We start from the raw sequence: 17,285 nt of genomic DNA, 5'->3' as shown, positions 1-17,285 counted from the left end.
CAGGCTCCCTCCCCGACGTCACCTTGAGCCCCTCCACCATGGATGCTTCAGCCTGATCCTTGCCGGCTTGGCCCTCCCTGAGGCCGGGGCACCTCAGGATCCCTGGAACCCAGCCCTGCTCCCTCACCAGCTCTGGGGGTCTGCTGCTTAGGCCCTGGGGCTTCCTCCCCTCCATAAGTTGTGACTTTGGGGAAGAACTGGGCCCCCAGTGGTGACCAGGAGCTCCTGGTCCTCCGTGTGTTCCCTGTTCTCCTTTGCCAGACTCCACAAGGGGGCGCCCTCTGGACCGGACCGCTTTCCCAAAGCCCTTTTCTGTACTTCCAGGACGCCCAGCCTGCTGCTCCCCTGATGTTCAGTGCTGTGCCTGGGTCCTGGGAGCCTGGCTCTGGACGCACCAGATGGAAGCTGAAAACCTGACCTCTTGCTAATAAATTTAGGAAAACCGGGGCGCTTGGGGGGCTCAGTCGGTTAAACGTCCCACTTCAGCTCAGGTCATGGTCTCAAGGTTCATGAGTTCAAGCCCCCCCCCCCGCCCCCCCCCCCCCGTTGAGGTCTGTGCTGACAGCTTGGAGCCTGGAGCCTGCTTCGAGTTCTGTGTCTCCCTCTTTCTCTGCCCCTCCCCCACTTGCTCTCTCTCTCTTAAAAATAAATAAAAACATTAAAAAATATATATCATTATAAATTTAGGAAAACCTTTTCCCTTCTGAAACTCAGAACCTCTAACCTTCAGGCTCTAGAAACTCATCTCTTCAGGATCATTAACACAAATTGTACGGGGTTGGTTCACCTGGAAATACTAAAACCTCTTCTTACTTTCTTCCCATAAAGCTGGGGAACTAGCCAGTAGCTTCTCCAGCACAGTAAGAATATCAGTCAGGATCATCATGGGTCCAAAGTTCAGGCATTGGAAACCTTGCTTAGAATTTTTGAATATCAACCATTTCCCTTAAAAATTGATTCAAGCTCTTCCTGAAATCTGAAATGAAAGTTATCCCTAGTGGCTCCTACTAAGCAAAGATTCTTAACCTTGTTGGGTCTTTCCATTGTCCAAAGATTTAATCACTGAATTCCAGATAATTATGTGTGTGCTTTTTTTTCTGGGGAAAGAGTTCAACAGACTTTCAAAAGGATGCAGGATCCAAAGTAGATTAATAACTGCTTAGTAATCAGGAAAATTATATCCCCCTGACCTAAGATGCTGTGAAATTGCAACTAGCGTTTGCCACAAGTGTTTATTTTCATTTTTCTATATTTTAGAGGAGGGGGGGAACACAAGCAGGAGAGGAGCAGAGAGAGAGAGAAGGGGAAAGAGAGAGAGAATCCCAAGCAGGCTCCTCCCTGTCAGCATGGAGCCCAATGTGGGGCGGGGGGGGGGGTGGTGCTGGAGCTCACAAACTGTGAGGTTATGACCTGAGCCGAAATCAAGAGTTGGATGTTCAGTCCACTGAGTCACCCAGGTGCCCCCTTGCTAAAAGTGTTTAAACTTTTGCAAACAGACCAGTCTGAAGACAGGGTGTAACAGAATCTGAGCACGAGGTTGCCTCAGACAGGACCCCACTGGTGGGTGTACTCAGTAACTGCACCCACCCCCACCACAGCTGCCTGGGCAATGTCAGAAGACTGTCACTTCTCAGGTACAGGGACAGGAGAGGTGGTGCTGGAGCCAAGTGATTTTCCCAGAAATCTCCCCTAATCCTTTTTTAGGTGATGTTCAATTCCACGAGGGGTTCTCCTTCACACACTGAAGTCAGAGCTGCTCTTGTGATTCTAGTTTTTACAATACTTAGGCCTTGCCTAGTGACCTGGGGCTCGGAATGCTAAGTCTAAGTTTTCCCTGCCCATTCCTGGAGACATCAGGGTCTGAGGGGCCCTGAGATTTGCCACAGGGCTACTGGGCACTGATATCCTTGGAGCCAAGCTTGGTGAGGTGGAGAGCCACTCAGAGAAGGTGGACAGGCAGCTCCCAAGGGACCCTGTTAGTCAGTGATGGAGTAAATGTGCCTGGGAGTCTGTGACCAGGCACAAGAGAGCCTGCCCCTCTCCCAGGGAAGAGCTCTCAGACTGTGGGACACCTGGGCCATTGCTTCCTGCTAATTATGTTGCCCTTGAGCAAAGTTACCTCAACTTCCCTAGGCCTTACCCCGCCACCACTAGCACCTGCTCTGGGGAGGGTGCACAAGCCTGGTGTTTGAGGAACCAGTCTGTGCTCATGGCACTGCACACCCACAAGTCTTGTGCAGAGAAAAGTGCCTATAACAGGACATCTTGTAATCAGTGGTATCTTAAAATTTGCAGCCCTTTCTCTTTTATTTATTTTTAAGACAGAGACAGAGAGACAGGGCATGAGTGGGGAGTGGGGCAGAAAGAGAGGGAGACACAGAATCTGAAGCAGGCCCCAGGCTCTAAGGTATCAGCACAGAGCCTGACATGGGGCTCAAACTCACGAGCTGTGAGATCATGACCTGAGCTGAAGTCGGACGCTCAACCGACTGAGCCACCTGGGTGCCCCAGCCCTTTCTCTTTCTTTTTTTTTTTTTCAACGTTTTTTTTTTTTTTGTTTTTTTTTTTGGGGACAGAGAGAGACAGAGCATGAACTGGGGAGGGGCAGAGAGAGAGGGAGACACAGAATCGGAAACAGGCTCCAGGCTCCGAGCCATCAGCCCAGAGCCTGATGCGGGGCTCGAACTCACGGACCGCGAGATCGTGACCTGGATGAAGTCGGACACTTAACCGACTGCGCCACCCAGGCGCCCCTCTCTTTCTTAATATTACCTAAAGCAATGTCTTCTAATCAACATTATCTTAGACTTCTTGAAACACAGGAGGGCTGGTGTTGAGAAATCTGCACCAATGTAAACCTGATACGGCAGCTCTCTCCAGCTCCTCAGATGTAATTAGCCCAGTTAAAAAAAAAAAAAAAAAAAACTTTATTTTTTTTTCTAAATCAGTCAATAAAAAAATGATTTTGGCTATAAACTTGTCCTGAGTTCCTAAGACTTCATCCAAATTACGCCGGAGTGCAGCTTTATGGGCCCAGGGGAGTCAGGACCACAGAAGAGACCCAGGTGACCTTGATCCTGACTTTGGCGGCCTCCTGCCCGCCAACCCACACTCTGTGCCCCATGGCTTTGTTCATGCTGTTGTCTGCCAGGGGCTCTTACCTGTTCCTTTCCTGGCAGACTCTGGCTGTCACCTCTCTCAGGATGGCCTCAGGTGGCAGCTCCCCCTCCATCCCACCCTCTGAGGGGTGCCTTGTCCTCATCCTTGTCTTTTCTCCTTTTACTTGTCTGCTTTTCTGCCCTCTTGTCTGGGGTCCCTGTGGGAGGCAGAGCCTCTTGCTCATTTTTGTGTCCAGATCTAGCCTGGTGTGTGAGAACCAGGGAGCAAAACTCCAGCTGCTGGCACACAGGAGGCCCGTCTACCCGGCCTGGCTGGCAGGAGACCACACCTCCTCCCTCAGCGCCCCAAAGCAGAACATCACTAACCCAGCAAACCTGCCCCTTCATCCTGGGTCCCAGCAGAGGGAGAGCGGAGGTGGGGGAACTGAGATCAGAGCCCCTCTGGCTATCTGTGCAAGAAACAGGACAATTCAAGACTCTGCTGTAACTAGATGTCAGTGGCAGTTCGGCTTAGTTCCACAATAGAGCTGAGAACCTCTGGTGAATGTTTGGCCACTAGGAGATAAATTACCAGGAGTATGAAGAACCAGATTTAGCAGAGGTTTACAAAATGCAAAACGTCAGCAGTTCTGAGTTAGGATAAGTCCAAACGAATGGGGTTGTCTCGGCTAATCCTGCATCCAACAGGAAATTATCCATCCTTGAGGCTAGATTCTGGTGACTTCCAGGAAATGAAACCACGTTCCGGGCTGGACTGCCTTCTATAAGTCCAGCTGGGCCCAGAGTCTCTGTCTCACCCAATGTTGTCCCGCAGCCTGGCCGGCACTTTATCCTCGAATACAGGTGCACCTGTGAGTTGTGCTGGAGCCCACTGGGCTGTCTCAGAGACTTGCAGCCCCCCCCCCCCTCTGCCTTGTGGCCTAAGAGTGGTAGGACTGGGCTAAGGCCAGGCCCCTCAGAGTGAGTGCTGCCATGGTCTTGTATCCAGTGGTAGAAAAGGGGTGTGAAAAGCACCAAACAGCCCTGTCCTCGAGAAGGATCTCTACATATCAGGTTCTGGGAGACTCCCACATAAACTTGGAGCTTAGGACTTGACCCTGGCTGCACATCAGAATCATCTAAGCAGCAGGAAAGCTTGGGGATGGCCCCTTCCACCCCAGTTCTGTACCTGTGCTGTGGGGCCCAGTAGACTCAAACAAGTAGACACTACCACTTTGAAAGCATACAGGTGACCCTAGCTCTTCCTGGTACTATCAATAGGAGAGCAAAGAGGCTCACATCTGAGAAAAAACAGGTGTATACCCTCATCTTCCCAGGATTCTGGTCTGGGGACCCAGGAGGGCCCTTTGTGTGGGTCCCTTGTTCCTAAAGGTGGCTACTGCATTTCCAGGAGGTCCCCCAGGGCCAGCACTGAGCCTTCTGCACCCACCTCCAGAAATCCAGGCCATTTCCCCATCCTACATGGTTCTGAATGTTCATGCCCACCCAGGGAGGGGAGAACCCCAGATAAGGAATAATCACACACTTTGGAACAAGAAGGCTTACTACCATTGGCTGGTTCTGTGACCTCAGGTGACTCTCTGAACTCTATCTTCTTTTCTGCAAAACCTGGACAATATTGCCTCCTTTACAGGGTTTCTGGGAGAAGCAAAGTACATGAAAACACTAACCAATGGCAATTACGGAAAATTAAAACACCCATTAAGCTTTTTCCACTGGCGATTTAAAACAATGTGAAAATTGATACTAATGCTTAAGTAAATTTTTTCAGTTATTTTAATCATGCAAACACACAAGACCCACCCTCAAACAAGGCCTAAGGGACAGTGACATGAATGAAGACAAACATAAATTTGAGGGTGTGACTGCCTGACGCCTTGAGGATGAAATGAACCAGAGCCACCTCTGCCCAGCAGCCCTGCACTGCCGCCTGCTGCTCCAGTAGAATTCAGAAATCACCTTCTCTGGAACACCAGCCTTCCTTTCTCTGGGGAGCGTGGTGTTCCTGTGAGCCCTCATGAATCCTTCATATCAAGTTCATCTCCCTAAGCAGATGTACACGTCAGGGACTCTACCCGCAACATGGGCTCAAACTCACAACCCCAAGATCAAGAGTGGCATGCTCCACAGGCTGAGCCAGCCAGGCACCCTGGCTTTATTGTTTTTTAAAAAACATTTATTAGTTGCATTTTACAATGTAATTTTCACAACTGTCATTGTGCCCATTTTATAGATGAGAGAAACTGAAGCTCAGGAAAGGTCAAGTCACTTGCCTAAGTTGCACAGCCAGGAGCCTATAATTCACATACCAGATCCCATATTCCTCAGCATGTTGGGCAGATTTAAAACTTTTCAAATTATGAAATTATCAAACTTTATGGAAACTTTAAAAGAAAAAAAAAGTCAGTTTAAAAGGGTCCTTTGAGGGGGCGCCTGGATGGCTCAGTCCATTAAGCATCTGACTCTTAAAAATTTTTTTTAAAAATGTTTATTTATTTTTGAGAGATAGAGCATGAGCAGGGGAGGGGCAGAGAGAGAGGGAGACATAGAATCTGAAGCAGGCCCCAGGATCTGAGCTGTCAGCACAGAGCCTGATGTGGGGCTCAGACCCTTGAACTGAGAGATCTTGACCTAAGCTGAAGTCAGATGCCCAACTGTGCCACCCAGGTGCCCCTAAGCATCCAACTCTTGATCTCAGCTCAGGTCTTGTTCTCAGGGGTGTGAGTTCAGGCCCCACATTGGGCTCAACGCTGGGCGTGGAGCCTACTTAAAAAAAAGGTCCTTTGGGAAAAGTTGAACGTTCTCTTATCTGGAAAGTATTGTGATTGGAGAACAGATCATTCTTCTTCTATCTCCTTATGCAGAGCAGTTGGGAGGCCACAGTTTAAAAATTTAGAAATAAAACATTTCTAGTGAGTTGGACATGAGAGATGCTGTCCCTTGACGAAGATTGTTTTTGAGCTTCTAGTTGTCACAGAAATCTTTATTATGGAAAATACAGTGGCTGCAAGCCAAGAGACATATCTTGGTCCCTCTGTCCCTCCCCTGTGTCATCTTGGGTAACTCACCATCCACTTTTGCCTCTATTTCCCCTCCACGTAGATGACAATCCAGTCCTCCCTACCATGAGAAACCACAGGAGTATACAAGCAGCATTAGGGTCAATGATGTAGGTCAAAAATGGCCAAACGTTGGAATTCCATATCATTCAGCCTATCAATAACAATCATTTATCCTAACAGCTCTATGAGGTAGTTGTGCTAATAAAACACATCTTCTAGATTGTGGAGCTGAGGCTCAGTTCCACAAAGACTGCCACACCTGGGCTGGACTCCAGTCCAGGCTTTTCCATTTCTGTGAGGAGTTCTGAAATAAGATACCCAGTGTTGCTATTTTCCCCCTCTGATAACAATTACTGGATACCCGATTACAGCGACAATGCTCTGGTTTGAGTATGAATTTCCTTACTATCCAGCCTTTTCTTACACATTTCCTTCCCCAAGAACCAGACACTAGGGTTTGGGCCCATGTGAAACCCTACCTATTCCCCCGAAGAACTGGGTTAAGTTTTAACTAAAACGTATTTCTTCTTTTTGTGGATACAAGCCAGAAAGGGTTTTTATTTTTTTTATTTATTTTTTATTAAAAAACTTTTTAAACTGTTTGTTTTTGAGAGAGACCGAGTGTGAGCGGGGGAGGGGCAGAGAGAGAGAGGGAGACACAGAATCCGAAGCTGCTCCAGGCTCTGAGCTGTCAGATCCCAGGGCTCGAACCCACGAAACACGAGATCATGACCTGAGCTCAAGTCAGACGCTTAAATGACTGAGCCACCCAGGCGCCCCTTTCCTTTTCTTTTTAAATAATATTATTTGGAGGCAGAACTCAGCAGCCTGATTTCTAGAATCTGGGGACGAGCTCCGCTCACATCCGAGTCCCAAGGGCTCCGGTGAGAGCGCGGTACGTCCAGGTCCGGCGAACGCCAAGCTGTCCCGGAGGCCCTTTTCCTGCCGGAGCGAGCTCCAGGAGGGCGAGACCTGACCTCCGCACCACCCACGTTCCGAACCTGAACCACCGCGCACACGCCGACCGTGGCAGGCCAAGGAGAGGTGCATGGCTAGGCGTTCCTGGGCTGCTTGTTGCGGGAAAGTCCAGCTCCCAGCATCGCTCCCAGAGGAGGAGCCCGCCGACCTGCCACCGAAGTCAGGCAGCGCCCGGGCCGGAGAGACCCCGCCTACCTGCCTGCGGGGCCGCCCTGGCCGAGAGACCCAGACCTTCAGCAGCCTCGCCCGGGACAAGCAGCAAGCATGCGAGCTGGCCCGCTCCGACTGAGAAGCCCCACCCGTCTTGCTGCTGCTCGGCGGTCCCTCAGCGCAGGGGAGGTCCCGCCCCGACATAGAGACCCTGCCCACTAGCGGGCCTGCCCACGAAGACAAGCCCCGCCCCAGCCGGGAGGCAAGGCCCCACCCCCGCAGACAGCTTCTTGCCCCGATCGGGAGACTCCGCAATTCCGCGGGGTCGAACCCGGCCAAGCGCGGGATCCGATTTGGTCTCGTCTGCCATCGTAGCCTCCCGAGGGTTGACCTTTGCCCTGAACTCGCCCCGTCCCGTCTTCCCCTCCCGGCGCCGTGGTACATCCGGCGCGTTGCGCTTGGCCCAAGATGGCGGCGCCCATGTGCTTCCGCGGGCTCAGGCTGCGGGTGAGTGAGCGACGCTGGCGGGGTCCTGCGGTTCGTGGTCGGGGCCTTAGTCTCCGTGTCACGTGCTCCTTATCTCACAGGTGCTGTCTTGGAGCCGAGAGCTGCCGTGCTCCTGGTGCGCCCTGCACACGTCCGCGGTCTGCACTAAGGTGAGCACGGCCGGGCGCGTGGGCGGTGTGGCAGCGGCTTGGGTCGGTGGGTGATCTCAGTGTCACGGCCCCTCCCTGCTTCTAGAACCGGGCGGCCCGAGTCAGAGTGGGCAAGGGGGACAAGCCGGTGACTTACGAGGAGGCGCACGCTCCGCACTACATCGCCCACCGCAAGGGTTGGCTGTCGCTGCATACAGGTGAGGGGGCAGCGGGGGCCGCTGTGCTGGGGGCTGTGGGAAGGAGAAGTTCTCGGCTGCGGCGTGTGACACAGAGTGAGATAAACACGTGCAAGAGGCTTCTTTCAGCTCCTACTTTTTCACAGGTTTTATTTCCAGATTTCATATTCGTGAGTTGTGTGCGGCGTGTGCTGTCACCCTCATTCTTAGACGGGGCAGAGCAGCGACCTCTCGTACTCCTCCGCTGAGGTTGAGCGAGGCTTTGCCTTCTTGTTTCAGCGTCCGTGCTGTAAACAAGTGTTCTTTTTGAGATCTGCTAGGGCTCCGTTTTTACGATTTTGTGCTTTTCGTCGGTGATTGCACCGCCTTAAAATAGCCCAGATGCTGAACCGTGAAGCACAAGAAGGGTGTGACGCACATTGCAGAGAAAATCTGCGCGTCGGGTGGGCTTTCTTCAGGCATGAGTTACAATGCTGCTGGCAGAGAGTTCAGTGTTAATCGCCGTTTGTATTAAACAAGGTGTCTTTAAACAGAAACATGTGAAACAAAGTTACGTATTGATGTGTGGACCAAAATATCTTAATCAAGGGCATACAGAAACGTAACCCTGTATTTCCCCCAGGAGCGATGGTTCAATGTTCCCTACTTCGTTGTTCATGGTGATTTTATAGAATATAACCATTAGCTGATTAGGATCAGCTGTATTTTCTTCATTATGAGGGTTCTCAGCTTTTGGATGTGTTGAGATCCATCTGTCTAGAAAACTTACTTAAAATACACATGACTGCCCTCCACCCTGTTCAGGTTCTGGTCCTAAGGTCTGGGGATGGGTGTGGATGCTCTAAGATGTGCAGGAGTTGCTGGAGCTATACTGAGAATCCACTGGTTGAGGCTGCATACCTGGCTGGTGAGAGAGCTCATGGCCCCTATCTCTGAAGCTGGTGGCCTCATCTCTCCGGACCAAAGGGTGGCCAGTGCTTCCATAAGGAGCCCAGAAAGAGTGTGAAAGGGCTAGACAAAAAGGATCATCTGGGTTTTGTGCCCTGTTAAGGCCTTGCTCTTCCATTTTGTAAAACAAGGATAACCAATAATATCTACTTCACAGGATTTGTTCAGGAATTTAATGAAATAATGTACTTTGAACCAAAAAAAAAAATTTTTAAATATAATTTACTGTCAAATTGGCTTACATACAACACCCAGTGCTCATCCCAACAAGTGCCCACCTCAATGCCCATCACCCATTTTCCCCACCCCCCCCATCCACCCTGTTTGTTCTCTGTATTTAAGAGTCTCTTGTGGTTTGCCTCCCTCCCTGTCTGTAACTTTTCCCCCCCTTCCCTTCTCCTCTGGTCTTCCGTTAAGTTTCTCAAGTTCCACATATCAGTGAAAACATGTGATAATCTGTCCTTCTCTCACTGACTTACTTCACTCAGCATAATACCCTCCAGTTCCATCCACTTTGCTGCAAATGGCATGATTTCATTTTTTCTCATTGCCAAGTAGTATTCCATTGTATATATATAAACCACATCTTCTTTATCCATTCGTCAGTTGATGGACATTTAGGCTCTTTCCATAATTTGGCTATTGTTGAAAGTGCTGCTATAAACATTGGGTACATGTGCCCCTATGCATCAGCACTCCCGTATCCCTTGGGTAAATTCCTAGTAGTGCTGTTGCTGGGTTGTAGGGTAGGTCTATTTTTAATTTTTTGAGGAACCTCCACACTGTTTTCCAGAGTGGCTGCACCAGTTTGCATTCCCACCAACAGTGCAAGAAGGTTCCCATTTCTCCACATCCTCTCCAGCCTCTATAGTCTCCTGATTTGTTCATTTTAGCCACTCTGACTGGCGTGAGGTGGTATCTCAGTGTGGCTTTGATTTGTATTTCCCTGATGATGAGTGACATTGAGCATCTTTTCATGTGTCTGTTGGCCATCTGGATGTCTTCTTTGGAGAAATGTTCATGTCTTCTGCCCATTTCTTCACGGGGTTATTTGTTTTTTTGGGTGCTGAGTTTGGTAAGTTCTTTATAGATTTTGGATACTAACTCTTTATCCGATATGTCATTTGCAAATATCTTTTCCCATTCCGTCGGTTGCCTTTGAGTTTTGTTGATTGTTTCCTTTGCAGTGAGGAAGCTTTTTATCTTGATGAGGTCCCAATAGTTCATTTTTGCTTTTAATTCCCTTGCCTTTGGAGATGTGTTGAGCAAGAAATTGCTGTGGCTGAGGAGGTTGTTGCCTACTTTCTGCTCTAGGGTTTTGATGGTTTCCTGTCTCACATTTAGGTCTTTCATCCATTTTGAATTTGTTTTTGTGAATGGTGTAAGAAAGTGGTCTAGTTTCATTCTTCTGCATGTTGCTGTCCAGTTCTCCCAGCACGATTTGCTGAAGAGACTGTCTTCTTTCCATTGGATGCTCTTTCCTGCTTTGTCAAAGATTAGTTGACCATATGTTTGTGGGTCCAATTCTGGGTTCTCTATTCTATTCCATTGGTCTATGTGTCTGTTTTTGTGCCAATACCATGATTACAACTTTGTAGTAGAGGCTAAAGTCTGGGATTGTGATGCCTCCTGCTTTGGTTTTCTTCTTTAATATACTTTGGCTATTTGGGGTCTTTTGTGGTTCCATACAAATTTTAGGATTGTTTGTTTTAGCTTTGAGAAGAATGCTGGTGCAGTTTTGATTGGGATTGCATTGAATGTGTAGATTGCTTTGGGTAGTATTGACCTTTTAACAATATTTATTCTTCCAATCCATGAGCATGGGATGGTTTTCCATTTCTTTGTGTCTTCTTCAATTTTCTTCATAAGCTTTCTGTAGTTTTCAGCATATAGAGCTTTTACATATTTGGTTAGGTTTATTCCTAGGTATTTTATGGTTCTTGGTGCAGTTGTAAATGGGATCAGTTTTTTTCTCTTTCTGTTGTTTCATTATTGGTATATAAAAATGCAGCCGATTTCTGTACATTGATTTTGTACCCTCTGACTTTCCTGAATTCATGTATCAGTTCTAGCAGTCTTTTGGTGGAGTCTTTCGGGTTTTCCGTATAGGGAATCGTATCATCTGTGAAAAGTGAAAGTTTGACTTCTTCTTTGCCAGTTTTGATGCCTTTTGTTTCATTTTGTTGTCTGATTGCTAATGCTAGCACTTCCAACACTATGTTAAACAACAGCAGTGAGAGTGGACATCCCTGTCGTGTTCCTGACCTCAGGAGGAAAGCTCTCAGTTTTTCCCCATTGAGGATGATGTTAGCTATGGGCTTTTCATCTATGGCTCTTATGATCTTTAAGTATGTTCCTTCCATCCCGACTTTCTTGCGGGTTTTTATTTAGAAAGGATGCTGTATTTTGTCAAATGCTTTTTCTGCATCGATTGACTGGATCATATGGTTCTCCTCCTTTGTTTTATTAATGTGATGTATCACATTGATTTGCGAATGTTGAACCAGCTCTGCAGCCCAGGAATGAATCCCATTTGATCATGGTGAATAATTCGTTTTATGTGCTGTTGAATTTGATTTGCTAGTATTTCATTGAGAATTTTTGCATCCATGTTCATCAGGGATATTGGCCTGTAATTCTCCTTTTTTGTGGGGTCTTTGGTTTGGGAATCAAGGTAATGCTGGCTTCATAGAATGAGTCTGGAAGTTTTCCTTCCGTTTCTGTTTTTTGGAACATCTTGAGAAGGATAGGTATTAGCTGTGCTTTAAATGTCTGGTAGAATTCTGTTGGAAGCCATGTGGTCTAGGACCCTTATTTGTTGGCAGATTTTTGATAACTGATTGAATTTCTTCACTAGTTATGGGTCTGTTCAAATTTTCTGTTTCTTTCTGTTTGAGTTTTGATAGTTGTGGGTATCCAGGAATTTGTCCATTTCTTCCAGGTTGTCCAGTTTGTTGGCATATAATTTTTCATAGTGTTCTCTGATAATTGCTTCTATTTCTGAGTGATTGGTTGTGATAAATCCATTTTCATTCATGATTTTATCTCTTTGGATCCTCTCTCTTTTCGAGAAGTCTGGCTAGGGGTTTATCAATTTTGTTTATTTTTTCAAAAAACCAACTCTTGGTTCTATTGATCTATTGATCTATTTGTTTGTTTGTTTGTTTTTACTCTATATTGTTTATTTGTGCTCTGATCTTTATTGTTTCTCTTCCCCTGCTGGGTTTGGGTTTCTCTGTTGTTCTGCTTCTAGTTCTTTTAGGTGTGCTGTTAGATTTTTGTGTTTGGGATCTTTCTTGTTTTTTGAGATAGGCCTGGATTGCAGTGTATTTTCCTCCTAGGGCTGCCTTTGATGCATCCCAAAGGGTTTGGATTGTTGTGTTTTCGTTTTCATTTGTTTCCATGTATTTTTAAATTTCTTCTTTAATTGCCTGGTTGACCCATTCGTTCTTTAGTAGGATGTTCTTTAACCTCCATGCATTTGGAGGTTTCTCAAACTTTGTCTTGTGATTAATTTCAAGTTTCATGGCATTGTGATCTGAAAGTGTGCATGGTATGATCTCAATTCTTTCATATTTATTGAAGGCTGTCTTGTGACCCAGTATGTGATCTATCTTGGAGAATGTTCCCTGTGCACTCGAGAAGAATGTATATTCTGTTGCTGCAGGATGAAAAGTTCTAAATGTATCTGTCAAGTCCATCTGGTCCAGTGTATCATTCAGGGCCATTGTTTCTTTATTGATTTTCTGTCTAGGTGACCTGTCCATTGTTGTAAGTGGAGTGTTAAAGCCCCTGCAGTTACCACATTCTTATCAATAAGGTTGTTTATGTTTGTGATTAGTTGTTTTATCTATTTGGGTGCTGCTGAATTCAGTGCATAGACATTTATAATTGTTAGCTCTTCCTGATGGATAGACCCTGTAATTATTATATACTTCCCTTTTTCCTCTCTTGTTACAGCCTTCAGTTTAAAATCTAGTTTGTCTGATAGAAGTATGGGTACTCCAGCTTTCTTTTGACTTCCAGTAGCATGATAGATAGTTCTCCATCCCCTCAGTTTCAATCTGAAGGTGTCCTCAGGTCTAAAATGGGTCTCTTGTAAACAGCAAATAGATGGGTCTTCTTTTTTTTATCCACTCTGATACCCTATGTCGTTTGGTTGGAGCACTTAGTTCATTTACATTCAGTGTTATTATTGAAAGATATGGGTTTAGAGTTTTTGTATTATCCGTAGATTTCATGCTTGTAGTGATGTCTCTGGTCCTTTGTGGTCTTTGCAGCATTTCACTCAGTGTCCCCCTTAGGATCTCTTGTAAGGCTGGTTTAGCGGTGATGAATTCCTTCAGTTTTTGTTCATTTGGGAAGACTTTTATCTCTCCTATTCTGAATGACAGGCTTGCTGGATAAAGGATTCTTGGCTGGATAAAGGAAAGGATATTTTTCCTGTTCATCACATTGAATATTTCCTATACTCTATTCTGGCCTGCCAAGTTTCAGTAGATAGGTCTGCTACTACCCTTATGTGTCTACCCTTGTAGGTTAAGGCCTGTTTATCCCTGACTGCTTTCAGAATTCTCTCTTTAACTTTGTATTTTGCCAGTTTCACTATGATATGTCGTGCAGAAGATCTATTCAAGTTACGTCCGAAGGGTGATTTGGATGCCTCCTGGATTTCAATTCTGTTTCCTTCCCCAGATGGGAGAAGTTCTCAGCTATGATTTCATCAAATACAGCTTCTGCCCCTTTCTCTCTCTCTTCTTCTGGACCTCCTATGATACAGATATTGTTCCGTTTCACTGAATCACTTAGTACTGTAATTCTCCCCTTGTGATCCAGAATTTTTTTATCTTTCTTTTTCTCAGTTTCATCCTTTTCCATAATGTTATCTTCTGTTTCATTTAATCTCCCCTCTGCCTCTTCAGTCCTTGCTGTCACTGCCTCTAGTTTATTTTGCACCTCATTTATTGCATTTTTTAAATTCATCATAACTATTTTTTAGTTCCTTGATCTTGGCAGCAATAGATTCTCTGCTGTCTTGTATGCTTTTTTCAAGCCCAGCGATTAATCTTATGACTATTATTTTATCTTGTTCAGTTATGTTGTTTATATCTGTTTTGATCAATTCTTTAGCTATCATTTCTTCCTGGAATTTCTTTTGAGGAGAATTCTTCCATTTCATCATTTTGGCTAGTTTTCTGTCCCCTTATGTGTTTTAAAACGTTTTTATGTGTCCTGCATCTGTGAGCACTACTATATTAAAGAGGGGTGATACACTGTCCAGGGCCTGGCCCTTCAGGAGGTGTTTTTTGGAGTGTGTTACTTGCTCTCTGTTGTTGTGACTTTGGTTACCTTATCTCCCTACTCATAGTGATGTTTTGGACCCTCCATCAGGTGTGCTTTGATTTGTTTGCTGAAGTAGCCCTTAATAGGAAAACAAAAAACAAACAGAAAACAAAAACAAACACACAAAAAAAACCCCAAAAACAAAAAACTGGAAACACCAGCTACAAGTAAACAGCAGGGTGGAGGTGGTGCTGATTCAAGAGGCCTTATCCCATACAAAGAAATGACAGGGACAGGGAAAAAGAAAAAATAAAAATAAAAAATAAAAAAATAAAAAATAAAAATTGACCAGACAGAGAAACTATAATCCAGAGAGAGGGAAAGGAAAATAAAAAAAGGAGGTGTAGAACATGTATCAACAGAATAGATTAAATGTGTCTGCTTAAACAAACCAACAACCAGAATAACCCGATTGGAGGAGGGAAGATATGAGAAGGAAAAAAGGAAGAACATATCTATATAATAAGAATTGTCTGAGAATTAATCCAGGCAGTGCAGCAGCACAGGTCTGGAGGAGCAGCTATCTGTCTGGTCTTCAGCATCAAGCCCGCTCCAGTATCCAGTAGATTCGTAGTTACCCGGCACAGAGGGGCGTGGTTTCGTGTAGGTGGGTCCCGCCTCCATTGGGGGCCCCGCTGTCCGATCCCTGAGGACCCACCTTGGTGGTGATGGGGAGAAAAATGGCGACACCCCAGTCTCTCCTCCACAGACTGGGTGTCCCAAACCACTCTGTTCGAGCCGTCCTCACTGTGCCACGGGTGCAAAAGAGGCGGTTTGCCCCGCTCCACTGACTCCTGTGCCTCCCTGGTGCTTGGTTGGGATTCAAACTCTTGCTCCATGCACCCCAGTACTGGGGGAGTGCCACTTGGCACCACCTGATATATGGTCTCTGGCTGGCAGGCGCAGGCAGTCTTTGTGCTTTGAGCGGATGTATGCCTTCTTTCCACAGCACTCCAGGGAGGGGATCGCTTTCTCCTACTGCAGACTTTGTCTCTGACCTAGCCACCAGTCTGGGGCAGGCTCCCCTCCTCCCCAGGTGCGCGGTCAGGGCAGCCAGCCCCCAGAGAAAGCCCCGCAGTTAGAAAGTGGATCTCTTCCTCCTGGTCTATGATTTTCTCTTGTCCAAATACAGTCCTATGCTTCCCCAGCCTCTGTTTCTCTTCCCTTTGTCTCTGCAGAAGGGGATCCTTCCACTCGGTTCATTTTCTCTCTCCCAGTTCACAATCATGCACCTATGGCCTGTCAGGTTGTCCCAGTGGGTCCCTGGAAGCTACTTTGTCACTTTGCCTTCCGGACTCTTCGAGTTCAAAGTCCTTTGGCTTCAACACTGCTTTGTTTGAGAGATGAGGGAACTTTGAGTCCCCTTCTCTGCCATGTTGGCCCCCCTGTACTTTGGACTTTAAAGTGGTACTCTTTTTATTTCACTTATGGAAAAAAAGAGAAGAAGCCAGGGTGGGGGGTGGAATTGAGTGTCAAGTGCTCTTGGATGTTACCTCCGGAGGTTTTTGCTGATTCTTCACGGTGCCCTTCTCTCTTCAGGTAACCTGGATGGGGAGGACTATGCTGCAGAGCGAACAGTGGAGGATGTTTTCCTTCGAAAGTTCATGCTGGGCACTTTTCCAGGGTGTCTGGCTGACCAGGTTATCCTGAAGCGCCGGGCTAATCAGGTGGAGATCTGTGCCCTGGTCCTGAGGCAGCTGCCTGCATACAAGTTCTACTTCCTGGTGGGTTACAGTGAAACTCTGCTCTCCCACTTTTACAAATGTCCTGTCCGTCTGCACCTCCAAACTGTGCCCTCCAAGGTTGTGTACAAGTACATCTAGCACAGTCACCTTTTTTGCATCAGGCTTGAGCCTGCCAAGGACAGGAATGTGTGAGAAAGGGGTGAAGTGGGAATGGGGAAAGTGTATCCCTTCAGTGAACTGAGGATTCGTTTTCAAAGCTGCTGTTGAATAAATAGACTTTCCATGTTGTCTTGCCTCTTGGTTTGTCTTTACTCTTTAGAGAACTGGAATAGAGTCCTTTTGAGGGTGCTCCAAGGCTCCCAGACAGGCCAGGCCACCAGTTGTTTGAGGTTTGGGTAACAGCTGCAATGCAATGATTATCTTGTGCCAATCACTTTATCAGGAACTTTACTGAAAGTTCTTTGTTTTCTCTCAAAATGGAAAGATCCGTTTTTGGTGATTATAAAATAATGTTGAGTTTAAAAAATTTTAACAATATCTACATGTGTCGACCATGAAAGTTTCTTGTAATTCTCCCACAGAGAGAACGACTGGGTATAGTTTATTTGCAGATGATCCCCCCCCGCCGCCGCCTAGAAACACCCTAATGTGTACCCATTGGTTTATTACACAAGCTTTCAACAGAGCAGTGACTCTGTGCCACAGACTCTTCTGAGTGCTCGGAATCCATCAGTGAACAAAACATTCTGTTCCAGGATCCTGCCTCCATGACACTTGTGTCTCTGTGGAGGTGGGCATGACTCCAAGCAGGTGAGGGAGGTAGACCTATAGCTCAGTGGGAGAGAGCATTTCAGAAAGTGGCATTTGCAAAAACTGCACGTGGTGCTGGGTGGTGGGGCAGGAATTGCTGACCAATTTCGCTCTGACTCTGACCTTGACCCTCACCTTGATACACTTAACCTTGAACTTCAACCTCACATATCCTACTCCCAACTCTGACCTTGACTTATTACCCTCTGATTCTACCCTAAAGCTCTACTCTCACTCCAACAGAAATGCTGTCTCTAGTCCTACCTACCACTTGACCATCACTCAACTTCACTCTTGCCTGAGGGTCTCAGTGGGATCCTCCTGGCATCATGTCTGACTCTGACACTGACTTTGATCA

General features: G+C 46.6%; 1 protein-coding gene across 1 annotated transcript; it reads left to right on the top strand.

The window, feature by feature from the left end:
• The first annotated feature begins 7,709 nt into the window (after positions 1 to 7,709).
• On the top strand, positions 7,710 to 16,405 carry MRPS24 (mitochondrial ribosomal protein S24). Its single transcript, XM_049641149.1, has 4 exons — positions 7,710 to 7,816; positions 7,897 to 7,965; positions 8,051 to 8,162; positions 15,972 to 16,405. Exons 1-4 carry the CDS (start codon positions 7,778 to 7,780, stop codon positions 16,253 to 16,255), a joined length of 504 nt encoding a protein of 167 aa, XP_049497106.1. The 5' UTR covers positions 7,710 to 7,777; the 3' UTR covers positions 16,256 to 16,405.
• Positions 16,406 to 17,285: the final 880 nt, after the last annotated feature.

This window comes from Panthera uncia, chromosome A2 (assembly GCF_023721935.1).
Source record: "Panthera uncia isolate 11264 chromosome A2, Puncia_PCG_1.0, whole genome shotgun sequence".
Classification (NCBI taxonomy): Eukaryota; Metazoa; Chordata; class Mammalia; order Carnivora; family Felidae; genus Panthera; species Panthera uncia.
The sequence above is the reverse complement of the archived record's forward strand: the minus strand, read 5'-3'. Positions and strand labels throughout refer to the sequence as shown.